General features: G+C 60.8%; 2 protein-coding genes across 14 annotated transcripts in view; one reads left to right on the forward strand and one right to left on the reverse strand.

Annotated features, from left to right (window-relative positions):
* Nucleotides 1-8345, forward strand: part of ADD1 (adducin 1) — a 76635-nt gene extending 68290 nt beyond the window's left edge. For 5 of the 9 annotated variants that reach the window (XM_030876740.2, XM_030876741.2, XM_030876742.2 and 2 more), the window contains 3 exons: nt 1703-1859; nt 4279-4377; nt 6416-8345. In XM_030876740.2, the coding sequence (XP_030732600.1) occupies nt 1703-1859; nt 4279-4377; nt 6416-6780 (621 nt within the window). In that variant the 3' untranslated portion in view covers nt 6781-8345. Of the gene's footprint in view, nt 1-1702; nt 1860-4278; nt 4378-5073; nt 5109-6415 lie in introns of those variants that run through there. The other 4 variants (XM_030876748.2, XM_030876749.2, XM_030876750.2 and 1 more) reach the window with 2 other exon arrangements.
* Nucleotides 8346-8857: 512 nt separating this feature from the next.
* On the reverse strand, nt 8858-13979 carry MFSD10 (major facilitator superfamily domain containing 10). Of its 5 annotated transcripts, XM_030876764.3 has the most exons (13): nt 12884-13545; nt 12236-12453; nt 12038-12134; nt 11695-11798; nt 11252-11410; nt 11006-11167; nt 10576-10684; nt 10346-10457; nt 9979-10087; nt 9796-9886; nt 9623-9670; nt 9455-9544; nt 8993-9249 (listed from the first exon to the last, which is right to left on the reverse strand). In XM_030876764.3, exons 1-13 carry the CDS (start codon nt 13152-13154, stop codon nt 9137-9139), a joined length of 1683 nt encoding a protein of 560 aa, XP_030732624.2. In that variant the 5' UTR covers nt 13155-13545; the 3' UTR covers nt 8993-9136. The 5 variants fall into 5 exon arrangements, with proteins under 5 accessions (XP_069901646.1, XP_030732624.2, XP_060154888.1 ...); XM_060298905.2 differs by lacking the exon at nt 9623-9670; XM_060298906.2 differs by lacking the exon at nt 12884-13545 and adding an exon at nt 13869-13979 and having other exon boundaries at nt 9032-9249; nt 9623-9886.
* Nucleotides 13980-14292: the final 313 nt, after the last annotated feature.

A 14292-nucleotide genomic window follows, 5' to 3' on the forward strand; every position in this document is an offset into this window, starting at 1 on the left:
GCGGGAGCAGCCGCTGCGCGTCCTGGTTTCTCGGCCTCGATTGCTCCACAGCGGGCCTGCGTCCCTCTGCATCTCAAGCGTATCTGTGTCTCCTTCCCTCCAAATAGCAGGGTCCCTGTGTCCCTGTATCTGTTAAGAGCTGGTCTGGAAGGCAGCTCGGCCCTCGGCTGAGGAATCTGGAGGAGGGAGCTCCCTGCTGGTGGGGGCAGGAGCCGGCCATGCTGCACCTCGAGGGCCAGGTGTTCCAGACAGAAAGGACCTTGCTTGACCACAGGGCATCTCTGTGGCAGTTGACTGAACATTTGATTTAAGTGATGTAAACATTTCTCTGAAAGCTCGAATCTCCATCTCATTTTACTGGCGGTGATACCAGGATGCAAACGCAGTTCCCTAGTTGCCGTAGATCCTAGAATGTTAGTGCTCAGCACGTCTTAGCTGTGGTCAGCCCGGCAGGCCCCTCTTGAGGCCTGTAAAACAGGCCCATGGACAGGAAGGCGCTTGTCTTAGGCCACAGAGCTAACTCGTGGCAGACGAGGATCCGATGCCTGTCCGGGGAGGCTGGGCTACTTCTGAAGGAAAAGCCGGTCGACCTGGGGTCGGGCCCGCTCAGAAGGAGCCCCCTCCCCATCTAGGCAGCTGACTTCCGATCTCGAGGCTCCTCTGAGCACAGGCTGCGGACTTCAGCCTTTTCCTTCTCTCCCCTGGGGTCCGTGTCGCTGGACAGTGACTGCTCAGCCCAGGTTCCCAGGGGAGCAGTTGGCCGGTGGGCTGAATTTCCTGGGACTCGGCCTGGCCCTGTCTCTCGTGCACGTCGCTGGCACGCCCTCTCCCTCTGGGGTTCGCCCACCGAGGAGAGCGCTGCCGGGCCAGGCCCGGCATCGAAATGATTGTGGGTTCTCCCGTTTTCACTGGCTTTCAGGAGTTCTCATTAAGTAACGGGCACGTGCTTGGGTTCTGGTTAACTTTCTCAAAACTGAGCCCCAGAGGGTGTGGGGGCCAAGCTGGCGGGCTGCGGGGCACCGAGCTGTGCTGGGCAGGCGAGGGTGGGCGGGCGTAGCGCCCGAGGGCTGCCCGCTGCTCCCTGCCTGTGCGGCCTGGCTGCGTTGGCCTCCTCCTCGAGGGCCGGGCCACCTGTGTGCTTCGCCTTGCTTAAGCTTTCTTTTTTCTTTTGTATACATTCTTACACTTTTCCAAATTCCTCAGACAAGTGCTGGCGTTTTGTGACATTCTGTTACCTCTGAATGTTTTGCGGTAAGTTACCAGGATCTAGCTGTAGATCAAAGGCACAGTCAAAAGGACAGAACTTGTCTGCGCTCTTGGGGCATGAGCACGTTTCCGAGCACACCCACCTGAGCGTTGTGGTCATGCCGTTTGCTCATTTGGGAGGAGGGTAGTCGACTTTAAAAGTCCCCTTTTCCATCCATCCCTGTCTGTCTGTGAGGGGATGGGCCTCTCCCTGGGGTGCTCTACACACTAGATCTGCACGTTGGTGCCTTTGCTTCTGAAATCTGAAGGACTTTCCTAGGAGTCTCTCCCCAGCTGCATGTGTTGCTCAGTCTTCTACTGCTGAAGGCTGCCGCTCAGCCTGAGCCTCAGGGCCTCTCAGGGATGTGTGTGCGCCCTGCCCCACCCTTGCCCGGGAGGAGGGACAGTCCTGGAGCGGCAGGGCTCTTGTAGACCAGCCGTCCCTTTCTGTCCGCAGGGCGAGCTGGTGACAGCCTCCAAGGCCATCATTGAGAAGGAGTACCAGCCCCACGTCATCGTGAGCACCACGGGCCCCAACCCCTTCAGCACGCTCACCGACCGCGAGCTGGACGACTACCGCAGAGCGGTGGAGCGCAAGCACAGGGGCCCCGAAGGTGAGCAGCCCCGTGGGTCCTGGGTGCAGGAGGAGGCAGGAGGACGTGCTCCGCGGGCTCCTCTGTCCTGGGCCGACTGTAGGTGGCCATGGAAGATAAGCGCAGCACGCCATTCCGTGCGCATTCTGCTCTGCTCCCGGAGAGAGCGGAATAGAGCAGTCTGTTCCCAAGAACAAGGCCGCGTGTGGCGGAGGCCGGCCCGGGTCTGTGACCTGCGCCCCTGCACGCAGTCTCCTCCCACCTTCATCTCAGCTGAAGTCACGGCTTGGAGTTTTCTGACGGACTCCTTTCCTCCATAAGCCCGAGAGCTCCCTGGCTGGGCCTGGTCACAGGCCCAGGGACGAGCGAAACCCTGTGAAGGGTGTGGCCAATGCTGGTGCAGCCTTTGTTTCTCTCGGTAGCTCACTGACATAGGAGGTCATATTTTTGCAAAACATGTTGGGACTATTTTACAACAAAGGAAAGTAAACGGCTCTGAGAGCCAGAACCTCTGGGAGCAGCTTGTTTCAAACTTCAGGGTTTTTTTTTTAACATCTTTATTGGGGTATAATTGCTTTACAGTGGTGTATACTTCAGGTTTTTAAAAGCACATCCAGACATTTTGAGAACTAAGAGAGAAGCCAGCCTCCCACTGCCTCTGACACGAAGGCTCATGGGTCTGAATCACTGTCCCTGAGTGCCCTGGGTTGGTTACCACGAAGACCCTGGGGCATGACGTCCCCTCCAGGAAGTTCATGCTGCTGTCCCCGGGACCTTAGTATGGACCACGCTTCTTCCTCTTGGGAGCAGCCCTCCTGGAATGGAAATCCCACAGTTACCCTCCAGGTCGATGGGGGACCATCCTGGGAACTATTCCTGCTTCAAACGCAACCTCTGATTTGCCCCAATTTAACTTTTTTTTTAGTCTTGTTTTAGACCGATTACATAATGCATCACATAGCTGCTATTGGAATTTGAGTTGTGCAAAAAAACTGCTGCTGAATTGTTTTTCAGTGTGTTACACCATCACTGCCTGTCGCTTGGTTATATATACATTAAAATTAAGGCTTGCTGCACATAGATTCAGAGTGAGCCTGATCTTCTGGTCACAGCACTGATTCTGATCATCTCCTGAGCAGTGCATGCAGCCCTGCAGAAAGCTCTGTCTGAGCTGTGGCCATAATTACTTGCCTTAGAGTAAGAACTGGTGTGTGGGCCTGAGCTATTGGTCCTGTAGCCTAATCCCAGTTCCTGGGCACATATATGTGTGTCTTCCCTTTGGACTCAGACCCTTCCAGTGTCTGGGAAACCTGGATTTTTTTTTTGTTTGTTTGAGTTAAACCACAAGATACAAATATTTCCTCTATATGTGAGGCTCCATGAGGAGTGATGTCACAGCAAGTGAGTGGATGTGCATGGGGACAGCTGTGATCATGCTGTGCGATCACAGAGCTGTCAGCAGTGGGAGTGGCAGCCAGGGGCCACTGCCAGGAAAGCCCTGCCCAGCACTGGTGCTGGCTCTGGGCACGGCGTGGGGGGCGGGCAGTGTGTGCCGCAGTGATCGCAGGCTGTCTGCGAGGCAGCACCTCAGGCACGAGGAAGAAAGCCCCTGGCCTTTGGCTGCTTTTCCGGCTGAAGGAATTTGTTCCCTCAGGCAGGAGGTGTGAATGCCTCTGTTTAGAGACACCTGGCTTCAGGAAGGGAGCTGCAGGCTTGGGGGACTTGGGGAGGCAAGTTGGTCCGAAGCTATTAACATGAAAAGTTTCAATGAGAGAAGGAGATTTAAGGCATTAAGATAATACTGGTATATATTTTTCCCTAAATGAGAGGTGGACTTGGAATCTTCTGGGTCCTGAGTCCTACCTAGTTCTTGTAATTTTTCCTCTGGTCCTTAGCATACTTCACTATAGAAAATAGAAATACGTGTTACAACTGCCAAGTTTAAATTATTGGTAGAAAATGCTCTAAATAACAAATTAAAACCAAGGTCACACTCCTGTAATGTTGCCTGAGGTGGCAAGTAGGGCGAGGGTGCTTGGGACCCTGGGCTCTTGCCCAGCAGTGGGAGAGGCAGGATGGTGAGGACATGGGGAGGGGCCCCTCACTAGAGGACAGGAGAGGACAGGCGGGCGGTCACGGGTCACAGCCCGTCACAGAGGCAGCTCTGGCAGATTCTCAAACCGAGATCCACAGCCCAGTCAGGAGTGGCTTCCTTTGTCCTCTTGGGTAGGGATGGGGAAAAGGTTGAGGCCAGCGGCTGCGAGCCCTTCCCTTCTTGGGCTCTTGCTTGCGGCCTGAGCAGCGCCCCCGCCCCCCCGCCCTCCCCGAGGCAGCCCGATGGGCAGGGCGGGAGGGCCCGTCCGCCCAGGAGGGGGCGAGGGGAGGCCCGCCGTGTCCAAAGGCCTTCACCGTGCTCTTTCCGCCCTCTGTGCACCTGCAGAGAATCTGGACGAGACTAGAGAAGACAAAGAAGAGAGCCCTCCAGAGCCCCCTGCTGCCCCCCACGCTCCCCCGAGCGCCCCCATCAAGCTGGAGGAAGGTGAGCCCTGGGGTGGAGGTGGGTGTGCGGCTGCCCCGTGTGGGAGGGTGGTGCACGGCCGCCTGGGGCGGCATCGCCAGGAGGGGCCGAACTTCGTGGCTTTGTGTAAGAAAAGCAGCTGAGTGTGGCAGTAGTTGAACTGACACGTAACAGCCGAGTGCGTTTGCATGGAAACCAGTACATCATCCGCTCTGAGCTTGCCCAGCCTCCTCCGCTCCCGTGTTGGTTCTGTCCGGGGTAACTTGAGGCCACACAGATTCGTTAGCGTGACGTCACAGGTGGGAGGACAGTCGTTGGGGATCGGAACCTGCCTTCATTCTCGATGTCAGTTTTGCCCACTGCTTGCACGTTTCCTAAACCTTCCTGTGCTCGGATCAGCCCCGGAAACGTCCTCTGTTGTGTCTGGGCCACAGGGCTGCATTCTTTGGCCATATTTCCCAGTCCGTGGAGAGTGCCCGCCTCCCCTGGCCTCCCAGACCACCCACCGTGTTTCTGTGACGTGTGGCCTGCGTGTCTGTCCCTCGGTCTTGTACGTTGTGCTTCCCGTGCCTGTCGGGAGCCTGTGGCCCACCTCCTGCCCTTTTCTGTGTCCACAAGAATGGCCTGGCCATTCTCCTTCTGTAACCCGATGGCTGTGACTGAATGCATAGATTCTCTACCTGTGCTTTTCTCTTCCTGTGGCTGCGTTACAAACAGGAGGTGGATGTGCTAAAGAGTACCTGTTACCATAGTAAGTACCGCCTGCTGCCTGGCCCTCTGCTGTTTAATTGGAATTTCCCTGTGCTTTGCCTCATTCCTCTGCTTCTTTGTTGCTTATTAATTTTTGTTTTTTGTTTATTCAAAATAGAAACAAAGGCCCTTCTTCTACCCAGTTCCTCCATTCTGGGCAGTGGCCTTCCTGGAAGGGGCTGGGTCCCCCTGAGCTGTGCGGTGGGCAGCCTGTCCTCGAGTCCCCCCAGGGCCGAGGTGGCACTGCTCCAAGCACCCTGGGTCTCAGAAGTTTCAGAAGGACCACATGGTCCTGCTGAGCCTTCGGGACAAGTCTAAACTAGACTCAGGCTGGGATTTTGCCACCTGCTGCACGGGGGTCGCATGTGTTTGGATCTCTGCTTAAACTGGGTGCGTAAGCTTAATTTGAGGGGGTGGAAGAGTGACATTTAGTGCTGTTTTCCCAATGTGACATTTGTCAGATGGTCAGAGTTCCCCTGAGCACCCACAGGCCACCTCTGCATGCTTCGCGGAGTGAGTCCTAACTGCTCCCGCCCAGTCCCGTGCAGCCGCGCCTCCGCAGCTCAGCTCAGCCCAGCCTCTGGTCACCTCCGGGCGTTTGGCTAGATTTCCAGGCACTGAAGGTTTGCTGTTGCCTAACCTGCCAGTGGCTGGTACCCTGGTGGACTATTTTAAAAAATCTACAAAACTGGTTTCCCCCAGGGTCAGTTAGAAACCAGTCCTCAGGCTGTTTCTTTAAAGTAAGTTCCATTTGGTTCTTTTATGTTTCCATGTTCAAATTGTTAAGGGGGCTTGAATTTTTTGTCCCTTCCCTTAGCGTTCATCTCTTTTTTAACTCTCCAGCCTAAAATGGCCTTTGTTTGGTGTTGATGTTGGTCTGGGAATCAGCTCGTAGTTTTCTACCAGCTGCCGCAGCTTTACATAGTTGTCTCCTTGGGGGAGACCAGGTGTGGATACAAATTTAGGCTTGATTTCAGGATTACTAACACATGTCCTTTAAAAGCGTTCAGGTGTTTAGCGCAGACGTTGCAATACTGAAAATGTTTCCACTTGCCTTCGTCACCGTCTCTGTGACCGGGGACCGAAGCCCTGGGACGGTGTCTGGCTTTGTCAGCACGTTGTCCATGAGAAGGAGCTAAAAACCACCCTGAGGTTGAGCCCCCGTTTTGCACTGTAAGCTGCAGCCAGCCTGAAGCAGAGTAGATCCTGCTGACAGCTTCTCACTCTTGTTTGGTGCAGGGCGCTGGCCATCCCCCTGGGAGGTCCAGGCAGTCGCCCTCTAACCCCGCCTCTCCCACCCCTCCCCCAGACCTGCCGCAGGAGCCGGCTTCGGGAGACAACAGCGATGCCGCCACCTTCACGCAGACTCTCCCTGACCTGTCCCCTGAGGAGCCTTCAGAAGCGCTCTGCTTCCCGACACTGGAGGAGGAGGAGGAGGAAGAGGGGCTTTGTGAAGCCGGGGGCCCTGCGGGCCCCACCAGGTCCCCTTCAGCGGCCATCCCTGAGCCAGTCACAGCTCAGGCGGCTGACGAGGCCGCCGCCCCGGCTGCCGAGGAGGGGGCTGCTGTGGACCCTGGCAGTGATGGGTCTCCGGGCAAGTCCCCCTCCAAAAAGAAGAAGAAATTCCGCACTCCCTCCTTCCTGAAGAAGAGCAAGAAAAGGAGTGACTCCTGAAGGCCCTTCCTGCACAAACCGATGCCACCAGGCTGTCCCCGATTGTGTCTTGTGCCCTGTCTTCTTGTGTAATGGAATGCAAAAGGCCCACCCCTGCATAGCTAGCGCTCCCCTCGCGGCGTGACCGAATCCCCACGGAGACCGGTGCTAACCTTGTGCGCGCGCAGCGGCCCAGCCGGCAGCCTCAGGTGCTGGGGGAGACTTGGTCTCTGCGTCCACCTCCGAGCCCTGCCCTGCAGGGACCAGCATCTCGGCCCATCTCATGAGCCCTTCGGGGACACGCTGTCCCCAGGGGCTTAGCTAAGTCCGGGTTCTGGCTGGGTCGGGGGTGGCCCTGCCAGCTCTGGCCTCCACCGCTCTTGCTGTCCTTCTCTTGTGGAGTAATCCGCGGCCCACCTCTGCTAGGCTCCCTTCAGCCCGAGGTCTCGGGTGACTGCATCACACCTGTAGCTTCTTGCTGGCATTATCTGCTCAGTGATCTCATTTGTTCGGATACACAAAGCCTTGGTCCTGTGAGAACACTCGTGTCCCCGCCAATGGCCCAGGCCACCGTGGCGGACTTTTTGAGAGGTGGGTTTGGGCTGAGCCGGCAGTCCCAGCAGCGGACAGGCCTGTGTACACCCAGGTAACCTATGCATGGTCTCACCGGCCCCCCGCAGCCAAAGCCAGACTTGGGGCTCCGTTCCTTACTCACTGGGGGCTCTCGATTCCCTGTCATAGGGAAGGTGCATCAGGAGGGGAAGAGAGCTTTCTAGATGTTCTTTCAGAAAGTCTGCAGTTCACCCTACACACTGTGAGCGAACGGTCTGCGTTGTGCTTCGTTTTCTCCCCAGGGCCTGTGGCAGAGCGCAGCAGGGCTCCACGCGCTGTCCTGGGGGGTCTGCTCTTAACCGCGGCTCGGCTCGGCCTGGAGGGTACCCTCACTTTGACAGAAGGCAGTTCGGGGTAGGAGTTGGCCCCAGGGGTCCCACCTGACGCCCTGTGCAGTCACTAGTGGAGCCCACCTCCTGCCCTCCAGCGCCACGGTGAATTTCACTGCACTCACATCCCTGGAAGATAGCGGCTAGCTGCTTAGTGGGAACTAGTGGGTGGCCAGGTGTCTCTTCGACAGTGACCTGTCCCAGGAGCTCCAGTGCCAGCCTGTCTCCCAGACAGGTCCCCAGGAGGGGGGAGGGGCCCTCGGGGGACCCAGTGCCCGACGTGGGCTCAGGTCCCACACACTCGACACCCAGGCAGGACCTGAAGCGGCTGCATGGCGCTGACCTCTGCTTTGAGCTTACTGGCAGGCAAGCCACTTCTCTCCTGTGTATCGTTCCATTGCCAAGATGGTGGTAGAGCTCTCCACCCTCACCCTGCACCTCAGTTAACCATGGGCTCTTCCTTTCATCCCTTCTTCTGACCGACCCCAGGTATGCAATGACTTTAATTTCATTTTTGTAGTTTAACTCTTTGTATTACAACATGAAGTTTAGTTGCATATACAGACACAGGCTCGGGAGGACAACTTCTACAGCCTTTCTTCACTGTAACATGTTTTACTCACAAATAAAATTCTTTAAGCAGTTTCCTTGTCTAAACTTGGGAAGCAGTCTTGCATCTTAATTCCTTTTCTTTGTTCCTTTAAAATAGGACTTCAGAAGTTTATCTTATGTTCTAAAAAAAGTTCCCACGCAGTTTGTCACTTTGGACCACGGAGGACTCTCTACCTGGAAGTGCCCTGCCCCAGTGCCCGCTTGTTCTTCCACAGGGCGCGGAGGGCAGGGTCCAGGCGAGGTGGGGGGGGGGCAAGCGGAAGGGTCGCTCCTCCCCAGTCTGCTAGGGTGCAGGACACCCCCCATGTACCACCTGGTAAGCGCTGACCCCGGGGCGGGGGCAGGGGCAGCCCTTCATCTGCCTGTCCACCCCTCCCTACAGTGCAGAAGGGAGGGAAACGGGCCTGGGCAAAGCCTCGTGCTCTTCCGGACCGTGGAGCTGTAATGTGTGTTCAGCTCAAGCTGCTTCTCCTGGTGCCTGGGGGGTCTCCCTGGGCAGTGGGTGTGTCGAGGCAGAGCTGTGCACTGGAGGAAGGCACTGGGTATAAAACAAACAGCTGCTTTATTTGGTCATTCAGAGGCCTGGCTGAACGCTGTGTGTCACTAAGTATAAAAGACAAGTGAACAGAAAGCCTGGAAGGTTTCGGAGTCTGATCCCAGCAGGCAGGTCCACACAGGAGTGTCACAGGCACAAGTGCGAGTCCTGGGCCGCCCCAGGCTGGGGGGCGGGGAGGGAGGGGTCAGGCGGGCAGTGGGGAGCCGTCCTGGCCCAGGCCTCCCACTCCCTGCGTTGGCTGCCCCGCTCTGGGGTAGGCGTGGCTCAGCTACTCGGCCTTGAGCGTTGCTGCCGGTCTCAGCTTCCGCAGGAGGGAGAAGGGGAGCAGGAAGAGCCCCGCGCACACGGTGTAGCAGCCCTGCGCCCCGGCCAGCCAGTACGCTGTGGAGACAGCAAGGGGTGATGGCGACGGTCCCCGCCCAGGTCCCTGCCCACAGGACAGTGGGGCTGAGCCAGGGGTTCAGTAGCTGGGACCAAGGCCGCCAGCAGGGGCTGTGTGGCCTCCAGCTCGGGCCAGCAGCCCCCTGGCCTGGCGGGGCCTCTCCAAGCGCCTAGCACGCCCCGAGTGCTGTCGCGCGGCCCTCACCTGAGGCGGCCACCATGGGCCCCAGAGCCCTGGCCAGGGCGCCCAAGCTTCGCAGCGTGCCCATGACCACACCCTTCTGCCCGGGAGAGCCTGTGGGGGAAAGGGGAGAGGCCGTCAGGTGCTTGTGGGCCACCCAGGGTGACCTCAGGCAAGGGAAGGGCCTCTCACCATAGCTGGCGACCACAGAGGACAGGCAGGGCACCACGATGGCAGCGGCTGGTAGGGGACATCAGGGAGGCGCCCGTCAGCCTGGAGGAGGGGCCGACAGGGGTGCGACCCTCCAGGATTCCCGGCCGCCGGCCCCTGACCGCACCCCTGCCAGCCTGGGCAGGGCCACTCACCGAAGGAGTAGAGCAGCAGCCCCAGGCCCAGCACGGGCAGCGTGTGCCCCCAACCGATGAGAAGGAAGGCGGGGACGAGCAGCAGGATGGCCTGCGGGCGGCACAGCTGGTCTCAGGACCACCCCGCTGCCTCTGCAGAGCTCGGGGCGCCGCCTGCCCCCACGCCCAGGGGAGCCCCCGTACCCGCTTCACAGCTGCGATCTCCCCGCCAGGGCTGATCCGCCGGGCGTAGGCGCCCTGGATGGTGGCCATCGTGAGGCCGATGAAGAAAAACATCTTTCCCTGCTCTAGGCTGGGAGGGGCGAGCTGTCAGCACCCCTTCCCTGCTGCGCCCGTGCTGCTCACACGGAGAGCCAGGCAGCCTGGGTGACGGCCCGTGCGTCACCCGTCCTCGGCGCGAGGCACCGCCCGCCCCGGGATCCCGGGCTGGGCCCCGGGGGACAGGCCAAGGTGGGAGTCAGCCCTGAAGCAGCGGGGCTGCGGGGCCTCGGGATGGGGAGAGGGCAGGGCGTGCCCAGGCAGGGTCCTGGCAGGGGCCCCACACTCCCACCTGCTGAACTGGAAGCGCTGGTGCACGAGGAAGCTCAGCGTGAACTCCAGGCCCGAGAACAGGAAAAGATAAAGGAAGTAGACCAGGCCCAGCAGGCGCAGGCTGCCCAGCCCTGCGGAGCAGCGGAAAGGCACGTCAGCGGAAAGGGGGCCCCGAGCAGCTGGCGGGGGGACGCTGGGCAGCCCGAGGGAGCCACAGCCCCACCCTCACGAGGGGGGCCTGCTCCTTACTGACTCCGGTGGGCGGGTCCGGGCCACGTGCCACAGCTGAGAAGCAGAGCAGGGCCAGAGGGCTGAGCAGGTCAACAGCAGCTCGGAAGCCCAGCGTGATGGACGGTGCCTGGAGGGGACAGGATTGAGGAGCCTGTGACGAGGCTGGTGGCGTCCCCAGGCCTCGCAGCCTGGGGGGAGGGGGCTTGACCCGAACCTGCTTGGCCCCTGCCCCCTGCAAGGCCCTGGCAGGCCCGGCCCCCAGTCTACCTGCCAGGCTTTGGAGGTGTAGGGGGTCTGGGGAACGCAGGGGCCCCAGGAGGCACTGTGGTCCCAAGAGCATCTGGACACCAGAAGCGGGCAGCTCGGCCTCCCCAGCACCTGGGCCCGCGACGGGCCTCCCCGCAGGCCCCGGAAGCGAGCCCCTGTGCCTGTCTGGCTCCCACCTTACCCGCTTCTCCGGGGGCAGCGTCTCTGGCAAGAAGCAGCAGATGAACAGCAGATCGGAGACCGCGAAGAGCAGGGCCAACCAGGGCGCCGTCTCCACGGGCAGGGAGGCGCCGAGCATGGGGCCCAGCGTGAAGGCCAAAGAGAAGGCCACCCCGATGACTGCCTGGGGAGAAGACTGCCTGAGCCAAGCAGGGAGACCCAGGCCCCGGAGCCCCTCCACCCGCTAAGCCCCCCAGAGTGCACTCACCATGCCCCTGCTGCGGGCAGGAGACGAGCCCAGGTCGGCGACAATGGCGGTGGAGAGGCTGACGTTCCCCTTGCTGATGCCCCCAATCATCCTGGAGGCCAGGAAGGCCGCAAAGCTCTTGGAAGTGGCCCACACGGCATACGAGGTGGCCAGGCCTGCCTGCCTCAGGGCGGGGACCAAGGGCAGGCATGGTCACTGGAGGCCAGGAGGAGCCCACAGCGGGGCCAGCGAGCCCAAGCAGTGCCCTGGGACCCTGCCCTGTTCTGCAGCATCCAAGGGCCACTTGTGTTCCCAACGTCCCCGTGGCAGGAGCAGCTCTGGCACAGCCTCACTTAGCCACAGAAGCCACTGCCCCCCCAAACACCACCCCCAGGGGGCAACGAGGGCCAACGAGGGGCCCTGCTGGTGGGCGGGAAGAAGCTCCTGTCTGTGGGCACCCGTACCAGGGACAGCAGCATCACCGGGCGCCTCCCCAGACAGTCAGAGATGGCCCCCGTGAGGGGCGCTGACAGGAACTGCAGGAAGCAGAAGATGGAGCCAATCAGACCTGGAAGACACAGAGATCACAGTCACCACACTGCCCAGTCCCCAAGAGTCGGACCATGCTGGGCCCTGCACCCCCAGGCCGTGGACCTTGAGCTGAGACGGCCCCAAAACCGCCCACCTGGAGAAAGAACAGACAGTACCCAGGAGCGAGAATATGAGAACCAAGACCTGGGACTGAGAAGGGAGGGACCAGGAAGGCAGGACCCGAATGGGCCCCCAGCCCCGGCTCAAGAACCATACCTCCGAACAGGACGCTGTTGTACCTCTTCTCGGCTGGCATCCCAATGGCTGAAGCAAACCAGTCCACCCCGCGCTGCCACGAGCCATAAAGAGGATCCTAGGGCACAAGGAAGTGTGACGGGCTGGGGAGTCCCTGAGGGGCTTGGAGCAATGGACAGCCATCGGGGGTGAAGTGGCATCGGGACCGGGGGTGCTCACCTGCGCACGGCCGTGGCTCTCCAGCAGCGCAGGCAGCAGGGGCAGCAGCAAGGTGAAGGCCAGGAGGTCCAGCAGGAGGCCGAGGAACACCACAGCGACCACCCGGGTTTCGGGTGCCGGCTGCTGGTGGATGGGCGGGCGCGGGGTGCAACTCCCGCCGGCTCCCCAGCCCATGATGGGGGCCGCTCCGATCCGGCCTGGCTGAGCGTGTGGCGGCTCTGCAAGACGGCACGTCGCACGAGGGCACGTTTGGGTACCCCAGCCCCACACCCACCTACCTGGGGGGGAAACAGACCCCAGCTCCCGCCGTGCCCCAAACCCGCGAAGAGCTAGCGAGCGCCTAAAGGGTCTGCCTGCCCCGTGACCCAACACAGGAGTCCCTCTGTGCACCCTTCCCCCGACCCTGGGCAGCAGGAAACGCAGGCTGCGGGCGTTACGCAAAGAAGCCGCAGCCCCGGAGGCCAACCGTCCCAGGGGCCGGGGTGGGGCATCGCGGCTCCGGTACCTCCCCGCCCCCGCCGCCACCCCACGGTCCCGGGCGGAGCGGCTGGGGAAACTGAGGCCCGGGCGAGCGGCGGGGGCGGCCCCGCGAGCCGGAGAACAAGACACCCGCCCATCCCTGGTCACGCGCCCCGTCCCGTCCTGCACCTGCGGGTTCCGCGCTCCGCACAAACGGACGGACGGAAGGAAGCGGAATGGACCGGCGGGCGGACAGCGCACGCCGACCACGCCACGCCCGCCCGGAAGTGGGCGTGTCTCCCAGTCGGAAGGGGGCGGCCCTGCGCGCCCTCTTCCGGCCGCTGGGCGGGGCCTCGGCCGGTCCTCCAAGGCCGCGCGACTTGGCCCTATAACGGGTCCGGCAGCGGCTTACCGGTGGGAAGGGATCCAACCGGAGGCGCCTGACAGGCCACAGTTCCATTTGCCCCCGGACACTGCGCCCGAGTGACGACCCGCCCGCTGAGGACCTCGGGGTTTTGGGCGCTCCGTCTGGAGGGCCGTTGGGCGGGGTCCACCCTGACCGGACCCTCCTCACATCGTCCACTCCCGTCCAAAATACGCCCGCAGATGCGCGGGGGCGCGGGTTCGCCCACCCTGGGGCCTCGGCCGGGCCGGCGAGGAGGAGGGGGCGTGAGGTCAGGACTTTCCGGTGCCCCGCCTGCCCCGGGGTCAGCGGGGAGGAGCAGGTGCCCCCAGGGCGCGCTCGGTCCTGGGGCCGCGCCGGGGGAGACCCCACGGCAGCTGGAGGTTCTGGACTTCTGGACCTGCCAGCACCTCCTGCTTCCCTTCCGTCCCTTGAAATTCAGGCGTCTGTGGCCGAACTATCCCGAAGGACAGTCCACCCCGTCAGCTCAGCACTCATGCACCTCTCCGAAAACGACACTAAATTTCAAACATCCAAGCAGTCACACTTTGCCTAACATATAATTGTTCCACCTACGACCAAAGAGAACACGTGTTAGCTCTCCCTGAGGACACGCGTTCCTTTATGGAGGCTCAGGGGATGCTCGCCTCTTCCACCTGAGCCGTGCTACCCCCCCTTAGAAGCCTGCACGTGACACAGCGGAGGTAAGAGCTGGTGGGCGCGCGGCAGAGGGGAGGAAGAGCTGGGCAATATGTCGGCAGATGTACTCACATGGAAACACTCTGGCTTCATAACCACCTTCTTCCACGACCCCTTCTACACACGCCCCTTGGCAAGGAGTAGGAGGCAGGGTTGGGACGGGCCATCCACATGGATACTGACATTTCCAAGGACTGTCCCTGCAGTGGAGTGGAGAGGCCAGGGTGGGCAGAGGTGGGTGTGCTCGGGCGACCCAGGACCCAAAGCTGGGGCTTTATCAGCTTGTTGCTGGCACGTTCCACCGCCACCCGGGATCAGCGGCTCGGCGAATTTAAGTAGCAACAGCTGCAGGAGGGTTTACGTGAGGGTGGAGTCTTGAGTCTGCACGATGTTAACAGCAAGCCAGGCCTACACAGCGAGGTGAAGCCAGCCCCGTTTGTGGCCCCGACACCTGCTAGGGCCTTCGAGATCTGTGGAGCCACGCACCTGGCAAACA

This window comes from Globicephala melas, chromosome 5 (assembly GCF_963455315.2).
Source record: "Globicephala melas chromosome 5, mGloMel1.2, whole genome shotgun sequence".
NCBI classification, from domain to species: domain Eukaryota; kingdom Metazoa; phylum Chordata; class Mammalia; order Artiodactyla; family Delphinidae; genus Globicephala; species Globicephala melas.